General features: G+C 43.6%; 1 protein-coding gene across 1 annotated transcript in view; it reads right to left on the bottom strand.

The window, feature by feature from the left end:
- The window catches only part of COX7A2L (cytochrome c oxidase subunit 7A2 like), a 21,866-nt gene extending 12,608 nt beyond the window's left edge, over window positions 1-9,258 (bottom strand). Inside the window, exon 1 of the mRNA XM_077773450.1 lies at window positions 9,120-9,258. Within this exon, the coding sequence (XP_077629576.1) occupies window positions 9,120-9,191 (72 nt within the window). The 5' untranslated portion in view covers window positions 9,192-9,258. The remainder of the gene's footprint in view (window positions 1-9,119) is intronic.
- Between the last annotated feature and the right edge of the window lie 358 nt (window positions 9,259-9,616).

The raw sequence follows: 9,616 nt of genomic DNA, 5'->3' as shown, positions 1-9,616 counted from the left end.
GGGGGGGGGGGCTGTGCACAGTGGAATAATATTCAGCCATAAAAATGAGATCTTGCCACTGCCAACAACCTGGATAGGAATGAGGATATTATGCTAAGTGTAATAAGTAAGACAGAAAAAGACAAATACATTATTCCACTTGTGTGGAATCAAAAAAATAAAGAATAGATACAGACCCATAAATACAGAGAACAAACTGGAGGTTGCCAGAGGGGAGGGGGTCATAGGATGAAAAAGTCGAAGGAAATTAAGAAGTACAAATGTCCAATTATAAGGTTAAGGAATCGCTTTGTGAGGTGACAGATGTTAAGTACCTTACTGTGGTGAGCATTTTGTAATGTACATAATTGGGAAATCACTCTGTTGTATACACCTAAAACTAATATAGTATTGTAAATCAACTATACTTCAGTTAAACTTCCCCCTCCAAAAGTAAACTTGGTTTCTATTTCTTTCACAAAGTCCCACAAATGGGAATTATCTGCACTGCATTCACTCATTCAGCATATATTATTGAACACTTCCTCTATACTGAAAATATACAATGAAGACAAATACAATCTCTGCCATTATGGAGATTAATGTTAAGGAATAACAGCCACTAATTATCTACTGAGCCCTTGTTATAAGCCCAGTATCCTGTCAAGCATTTCACATGCATCATCTCATTTAATCCTGCCAGCAAACCTACCAAGATGTTACTATTCCTATTTTATAGAAAAGAAAACTAGATCAGAGAGGGTAACTTGCCTAAGATCATGTAGCAAAAAAGATGGAGTCTAGTGCCAAAATTCAGGCCTTTCTAAAGTCCAGATACTTGAGTTTGTTTGTTTTTTAATTTTCCTTTTTAACATTTATTTTTTGAGAGAGAAAGAGAGAGCGAGCGCGTAAGCAGGGTGAAGGGCAGAGAGAGAGAAAGGCAGATTCTGAAGCAGACTCCAGGCTCAGAGCTGTCCACACAGAGCCCCACACAGGGCACGATCTCACACACCATGAGATCATGGCCTGGGCCAAAGTCAGATGCTTAATTAACCAACTGAGCCACCCAGGTGCCCCTGAGAGTCTTGGGTTTTTAAATATTCTACTACCTCTCCCACTGCCCCTCTCAACTACTGCTTAAAACCAACAATTCATTTAAAGTTTGGTGAGTAAGCCACTAGCCTAAATTTAGTATATAATATACTCAGACTCACAAGGATTCAGAGATGGGAAGAGAGTCCCTAACGACTAAGAAGGCTAAAAAGGATCACTCTGAACTGAAAATTCTAACATGCTTCCTAATTCTGCGAGCTTTGTATTTTCTTCTATAAGGATTTCTCCTTGAATGCAAAAATTTAAAAACCTTTATACCAAGTATCTCCAAAAATGGTTTGAAATTCTTGTTTTGACAGGACTAATGTGAAAGCGTTTTTAGAAAGGATTATACCTAATTGCTCAGTGTTTGTTCACCCATCAAATGACTCAGAACTAGAGAAGCTTCTGAACAATATCTGAAAACAGGAGTATCAACCATCTGAATGGTTTTAAATAACTCCGTTATTTCCATTTAGAATACTTTAAAAGTCTGGAATACAAAATTTTAAAATGACCTATAATCCCATTACTTTATCCCATCAACCGTTATGAATTGTATATTCTCTTCCCATCTTTCTTCATATGCATATTTGAACATAAAATTCTATATTCTGGGTTTTTTTTCATTTAATAAGCATTTCTTCTCAGAATCCTACAAAACTTTCATGAATAAAGTTACTCTTCACATCAACCCTGTAAGTAAGGTCTTATCAGCCCATCTAATAGATGATTAAAACAAAGCTCAGAGATTCCATAAGGAAAATGGGATTCAAACCCACACACTTTTATTATACCACACAATCAATAATTCAACTGTCCTAGCCCCGCCGATAAAAGGAATGGATATTCATCTATCTGTCAGTAAACCTAACAATTTAAGAGCAGTCAGTGTTTCCAGTGTCTCAAGGCAGCTAGACAGGAATGACACCGCGGTTCTCAAAAGTGGACTTAATTAACCAGGAATGTAAATACAAAGCAAATTTGTATCTAAAGCAAATCCCTTCACGTATGCCTCTTCCAGTGTGGCAGCTGTCCCAACAGAGAATTATGAGCCTCCCCATCCTAATAACTGACAGGTTTTCTGGCCAAAATCCTTGGAATCATTCTTAATTTGATGCACACACATTGTAAATCCTTTTGCTCTACCTTCAAAATCTATTCAGAATCTGACCACTTCTCCCCATCTCTACCAATCCATATTCTGGTCCAAACCCCTGGATTTTTTTTTTAAGTTTAGAGACAACACGACCAAGAGAGGAGCAGAGAAAGAGGGAGATTATGACCTGAGCCGATATCAAGCATCAAAGGCTCAACCAACTGAGCCACCCAGCTGTCCCCAAACTCCTGGATCTTTATAACACCCTTCTAACTGATCACCCTCCTTCCATTTCCACACTTGTTACCCTGCATGCTACTTTTAATTCAGCAACCAGTGACTAGAGATGTCACTCTTCAGCTCAAACTTCCACCAAAGCGTCCCATCTCATTGAGCTAAACCCAAAATTACAATGGCTTCCAGCACCACGAGATGCAGCCTTCAAACCCCACCACCCCGCCACCTACATCATCCCCTCTCTCTACTGTAGCCCACTAGATAAGCCCCTTAAATCTCCCAGGCATCAGGCACTAGAATCCCTCTACCTAGAATGCTCTTCTCTAGGTACCCACATAACTGGCACCCTCACCTCCTTCAGGTCTTTGCCCGTGTCTCACCTTCTCAGTGAGACATTCCTTACCACCTTTTAAACTGCATGTCCTCCTCTTTACCTGGCTTTTTTTTTTTTTTCCCTCCACAGCACTTACCAGCACCTAGCATATCGTACTTTTCTTTGTTTACTGTGTCCCCCACTACCGCAATGGAAGCCCCGTGAGGGCAGGTTTTGTTCACTGCTCTTACTTCCCTAGACTTAAAAAAGCAAAAAGCATATTCAGTAAATATTTGTTTAAGGTATAAACAAACAGGGGCACCTGGGTGGCTCAGTCGGTTAAGCGTCCAACTTCGGCTCAGGTCATGATCTCACGGTTTGTGGGTTCCAGCCCCGCGTTGGGCTCTGCGCTGACAGCTAGCTCAGAGCCTGGAGCCTGTTTCAGATTCTGTGTCTCCCTCTCTCTCTGACCCTCCCCTGCTCATGCTGTCTCTAGCCCTCTCTCAAAAATAAATAAATAAAAACATTAAAAATACAATAAAGTATAAATAAACAATAGCTTCACAACAAGGTAGACTTTAGTATTTCAGAACTGAAGTCTGTAAATCAAGTCAGCACTTGATGGCAGAGCCTCCCATACCTCCCACAAAGAAAACTAGTGAATAAATGCTGCCACTGTTCTTAAAATAGTGGACTGTAAACCAAGTGGAAATTACAGGTTTTGCTTTTTAGTATCAAATCTCTTAGCCATTTACACAATCACTACCCCTACAATTAAGACCACTCAACCACAACCATTTAGCAGTTGAATTGTTTTTAGTCTAATTGCTCCAAAATAAATTTTTTTAAGATTTTATTTTTAAGTAATCACTACACTCAACACAGGGCTCAAACTCACAACCCCAAGACCCAAGAGAGCCAGCTCCACCAAATGAGCCAGCCAAGGGCTCCTATTTGCTCCAAATTTTTAGAGAGAAGTAAATTTGATAATTTCCCCTTGAAGTTGACTGGCCCAAGTTTCCCTTTTGTTCTACCTTTTAGGTTTGAGAAGGAGAGAGGAGTAATAAGAGAATTACCCTTTTTTTTTTTTTAATTTTTAGGGGCACCTGGGTGGCTCAGTTGGTTAAGTGTCCAACTTCAGCTCAGTGACCTTGCGGTCTATGAGTTCAAGCCCCGTGTCAGGCTCTGTGATGACAGCTCAGAGCCTGGATCCTGCTTTAGATTCCAAGTCTCCCTTTCTCTGCCCCTCCGCTGCTCGTGCTAGGTCTCAAACAAAATAAACGTTAAAAAAAAAAAAAAAAACTTTTTTTTTTTTGACACACGACAGGTTAATATCTTTAATATAGAATGAGCTCATTACAAATTGATCGTTTTTTGTTTTTGTTTTTTTACTGCTAGAAACCTAAGAACTCTTGCACTGTGATTTAGGACTAGAAACAAGTTTCAATCTGCAGTGATTCAAGTTCTTTCTAACTCCCATCTAGATATCAATCACCACCTCCATGTTTCCCGGACACATCACACTCTGCAAGTCCAAAATTCACCGTTTCTCACAAATCTATTCAGGAGTTCCCTGTTTCTAAGGACAGCACCACCATCCTCTCATTACCCAGTCATCTGCAAGATCTCCTTTCTCATCCCCCCAATCTCCCTTATTGGTCACTAAGTCCTTATCTCCCAGACCTGTTCCTCTTTCCCACTCAAACGACCCTGAACTATTCTAGGAGTATAACTCATAGAATATCCTATGGGGATAACAGGCATCCCCAGCACTGGTCTCTCCCAGGCAGACTATCTTTCCGAAGCATAGCTCTGGTTATGATACCTTCTCCTCCATATTAAATCTTCATGGGGCGCCTGGGTGGCTTAGTCAGTTAAGCGTCCGACTTTCGCTTAGGTCATGATCTCGCGGTTCGTGGGTTCGAGCCCCGCGTCGGGCTCTGTGCTGACTGCCAGCTCAGAGCCTGGAGCCTGTTTCAGAGTCTGTGACTCCCTCTCTCTCTGACCCTCCCCTGCTCATGCTGTCTCTCTCTCTCTCTCCTACAAATAAATAAAACATTTAAAAAAAATTTAAATCTTCATGAAACTAAAGGTGAGAAGTATGTCCTTGTTCCAACCTCTGGGTAAGATTCTACCACAACTTTCTGCATCAAGTTGCTTTGTAAATCCTATTTGTTTCTCACAAAATTAAGTCCTACCATCCTAGACCCTTCATGACCTACTCCACCTACCGCTAAACTTACTACTCAGTGATTTCCCTGCAGCCCCCCCCACTTCCTCCTTCACTCCCACAGTTACCTTTACCTAGAAGGTCATCCTACCCTCTTAATTAGGAGAACTGTTGGGTCATAAGGTAAAAATGTTTCACTTTTTAAAAAACTTTTAATGTTTATTTTTGAGAGAGCGTGCACAAGCAGAGGAGGGCCAGAGAGGAGACACAGAATCCAAAGCAGGCTCCAGGCTGAGTTGTCAGCACAGAGCGGGATGTGGGTTCAAACCCACAGACTGCAAGATCATGACCTGAGCCAAAGTCGGACGCCTAACTGAATGAGCCGCCCCGGCACTCCAAAATGTTCACTTTTTAAGAAATTACTAGACTATTTCCAAAGTGGCTGTGCAGTAGGGTCCCTTCCCTAAGGAAACAAAAAAAACCTCAAGGCAACCAGACTACACCTCCTATGGGACAATCCCTCACGACCTTGTTAAAATGAGACCACTTAATCAGGATACATGTTTGTGTGTTACCATACGTGGGAGACAAAGAAGCAAAAAATATATAAAAAACTATGCCACAAGGCGTTCAGTGATCAGTTCTTAAGAGTACAAACCCAACTGAGCAGTGTGGGCAAGAATTAAGTTGCTTCCTGGAAAGAAAAGCCTTAGTGTCACCACTTACTGTGTGAGAATCCCGCTACAGCGGAATCATTTCACATCCCCACCAGCAATACAGTAGGGTTCCTGCTTCTCCACATTCTCACTGACACCTGTTGTCTGTCTTCTGATTTTAGCAGGTGTGAAGTAGTATCTCACCGTAGTTTTGATTTGCATTTCCCTACTGACTAATGATGTTCAGCATCTTTTCATGTGTTTATTAGCCTCAATTTATTTTGACATAGGACACAGAAAGGTAAGGAAAATGCTTTTCATTCAACCACTGGAAAATACAATTACTGGTCATCTAATCTACCCGTACCATTGTTAGAAAACTAGCTTTTCTATACCAAGTTTTTCAATGCACATTAGCTTATTCACTTTACATAATACTGGAAGTTACAAACATTTTACAGTGTTAATGTTTCCAAGAAAAGAAAAAGGAAAGTATTCCTAATTACTAAAGCTGTAACACCTGGCCAGGGGGGTATGCCTCTCACAAGCACTCTGAAATCTACATATAAAACCTAAAAAGTATCATTTCTTTCAACATAGCTTAAGAAATCCCTGAGTGCCTGGGTGGCTCAATCAGTTGAGCTCTTGATTTTGGTTCAGGTCATGTCCCCAGAGTCCTGGGGTAAGGCCTGCATAGAGTAGAGCCTGCTTGGGATATTTTCTCTCTCCCTCTCTCTCTGCCCCTTTCCCCCACTCGCTCAGGATCTCTCTCTTAAAAAATAAAAATAAATAGGGGCGCCTGGGTGGCCCAGTTGGTTGAGTGTCCGACTTCAGCTCAGGTCATGATCTCACAGTTCTTGAGTTCCAGGCCCCCATCAGGCTCTGTGCTGATAGCTCAGCTTCAGATTCTGTGTCTCCCTCTCTCTCTGCCCCTCCCCTGTTCACACACAGTCTCCAAAATAAACATTAAAAAGATTTTTTTTAATAAAAACAGATTTTAAAAAACCCTTAAGTGACTAAGAAGCACGGAGCCTGCTTGGGTCATTCTCTCTCTCTCCCTCTGCCCCTCTCCCCCACTCGCTCATGCTCTAAAAGTAAATAATAAAAATAGATCAAGGAAAAAAAAAAAGAAAATCCTTAAGTAACTAAGAAGTTTAAAATTCTCAAGAGATGCACAATTTAAGAGGTGCTAGAAATCTGAAGGCCCTATCTGTACATGAATTTCAGGGTAATAATCTCTGCTAATCTCAGGGTAATCTCTGAGAGCTAATTTTAATGTGCTGGGGTGCGTGGGTGACTCTTGGTTAAGAATTCAACTTCGGCTCAGATCGTGGTCTCAAGGTTCGTGAGTTTGAGCCGCGCATCAGGCTCTGTGCTGACAGCTCAGCACCTGGAACCTGCTTCGGATTCTCTGACCCCTTCTCTTCCCTGCCCCCTTCTCGTACTTTCTCTCCCTCATCCTCAAAAATAAGCAAACAAAAAGTACTGAGGGAGAAAAAAACCTTACAAATGAGTAGTGTGTGGTTCCACATCCATGAAATTCAGAAACAGGCAGAACTATTTATAAAAGTCTGAACGGGGAAGGAAACTTCCTAGGGGTGACTAAATGTCCTATAATGTTAACAGGGCTGGAGATTACAGTGTATGCCTTTGTCAAAACTCATTAAAACTGTAACATTTAAGTTCAGTGCATGAAAACTACATTACATGTCTTTTACTGAAACAAACAGGATAGAAATGGTTACTCCCCTGTAATCTGCAAAATAAATCCTTATTGACATTTCTTTCTTTGATCTCATTACCAATTTGGCTTCAGGGACACCACCACACTGGTTTCCCTTCTAATTGTGGTTTTCTTTTTGTTTTTCTTCCTAAACGTTTATTTATTTTTGAGAGAGAGACAGAGACGGAGCAGGAGGAGGGCAGAGAGAGACACACACACAGAATCTGAAGCAGGCTCCAGGCCCTGAGCTGTCAGCACAAAGCCCAAAGCAGGACTTGAACTCTCAAACCACAAGACTATGACATGAACTGAAGTTGGGCACTTAACAGACTGAGCCACCGAGGCGCCCCACCTGGTTTGTTCTTTTGATAAATTTTCCTCCTCTACCCTCCGCTTAGTGTTCCCGCAGCCTAACCATCTTCCCACCTTTTTTCTCTATATGCTCCCTGGATGATCTCCTTCCCACCACAGATTCTACCAATTATGGGCTTATAAATCCAGCTGCTGCCAGACATGACATCATCACACGCTCAACATTTATAAACCTCGACCCTTCCTCCTGAACCCCACACTCCCCAAACTTGCCCTTTCCCCCTCTCTACTCGAGTTAATATTAATAGCACATCTTAGACTGAAATTACTCTTAAACATCTTCCCCACATGGACAAGCTGCCATGTCCCCCAGAAAAAGGAAGAAGTAACATAATAGCGCATTCTTTACACCCCACCTGGGATCCTTACTATTCCAGTACAGTTTTCCAACTGCATATTTCACCAACGGTTCCCACACTATAAGAATAAGGAATATGATGGTATCTCACACTCAACTTCTAGAGGGGAAGTAGCTACCACTTATCCAGTACCAACCACCTGCCAAAGGCTGCTAGTCACTTCATTTAACCTGTACGAAAGGTGCCCCAGATGAAACTAAACTCACAATAAAGTAACCTGGTGAAGCCCATAAAACTAAAGCAGCAAAGCCAGGATGTTAGCTCATGTTAAGAGTCTACAACTGAGAGGCACCTGGGTGGCTCAGTCGGTTAAGCTCTTGATTTCAGCCCAGGTCGTATCTCATAGTTTGTGAATTCGAGCCTAGAGCTGGGCTGGGCTGTGCTGTGCTGATGGTATGGAGCCTACTTGGGATTCTCTCGCTCTCCCTCTCTCTGCCCGCGCGCTCTCTCAAAATAAGTAAACGTAAGGAAAAAAGTCTACAACTGAGACAAACTCCAATTGGTAAAATCTAAATGAAATCAGATTACTTTTTTAGACTCAAATAACAGCGATCAGTTGAGACGCGTAAGGTCGTTACACTGCCCAGGCTCGCCTAAACATTTAAAAAGAACCCATTAAGTCTCTTAATTCTGACCCGATAGCCTCTCCTGCCCCTACGGCTTCCCTCGGTGCTGTCGTCCCAGCTCTCCAATCTCGAGCTTTGATGAGGCTTTTGGGCTACGCGGGGTGGGGTAGCAATGGAACACCGAGGAGACTAAAAGCGAGACCTCCTTAAAGAGGACAAAGACGAACTTCGGACTCTGCTGGGTCGCAATTCGGGGCCACGCCGACCCCACAAGCCACCCCGACGACGCAAAAGCAACGACCTCGGAGGTCACCTTGACCCCAGCTAAGTGCCAGGCCAGGCCCAACTTCCGCCGCGGGCCAACCCCGCGGGGGAAGCAGCTACAGAATTAGGAGCCTCTAAGGCCGCCACAAGAAGATGCTGAGAGGCGGCCGGAGGGGTGGTACCGAGCTAAACCGAACCGCAGGCAGGAATCCCACCCGGCTCCGGCGCCACGACTGCCTGGCGCAGAGGCTCGGGCGGCCCTTCCGAGAGGGCCTGGAGCTATCTGTACCTGCGGGCTATAAGCGTCGGAAGCCCATGTTCCAGTCAACTTCTGCGTGAAGCCACTAAACTTGTAATACATGACGCCCGGTAACCGGCTTCCCACAGCCGCTGCCTGCGCGACTGCCTCAGAGAAGGACCCTGCCTTCCCTGCGGTCGCCTTAAGCTTCAGCCCAAGGACCCTGCGCCAGGAGACAGGCTGCCCGGAGATCGCCTAATTTGTAACATGCCCTCTTCAGCCACATCAGGGAGCAAGAAGCCGGAGTCTCAGGACCAAGAAAGGCAAAACAAAAACAAACAAACAAAAAACAGCTCTAAGAGAGTACAGAAGCCGCCAGAAAGGGACCTGTAGAAACTACGAAGTTCCCTGCCTCTCACCCATATTTAGATTCGGGCAGTGCCAAGACGCCTTAAGAAATGCGCAAGCGCCCCACAAAACCAGGATGGAGGCTACGGGACTCGCGGGTTGAGTGGGGCGGAATCCTGGGCGGAGCCTGGGGCGAACCT

This window comes from Crocuta crocuta, unplaced genomic scaffold (genome assembly GCF_008692635.1).
Source record: "Crocuta crocuta isolate KB4526 unplaced genomic scaffold, BGI_CrCroc_1.0 scaffold67, whole genome shotgun sequence".
Taxonomy (NCBI): Eukaryota; Metazoa; Chordata; class Mammalia; order Carnivora; family Hyaenidae; genus Crocuta; species Crocuta crocuta.
The sequence above is the reverse complement of the archived record's forward strand: the minus strand, read 5'-3'. Positions and strand labels throughout refer to the sequence as shown.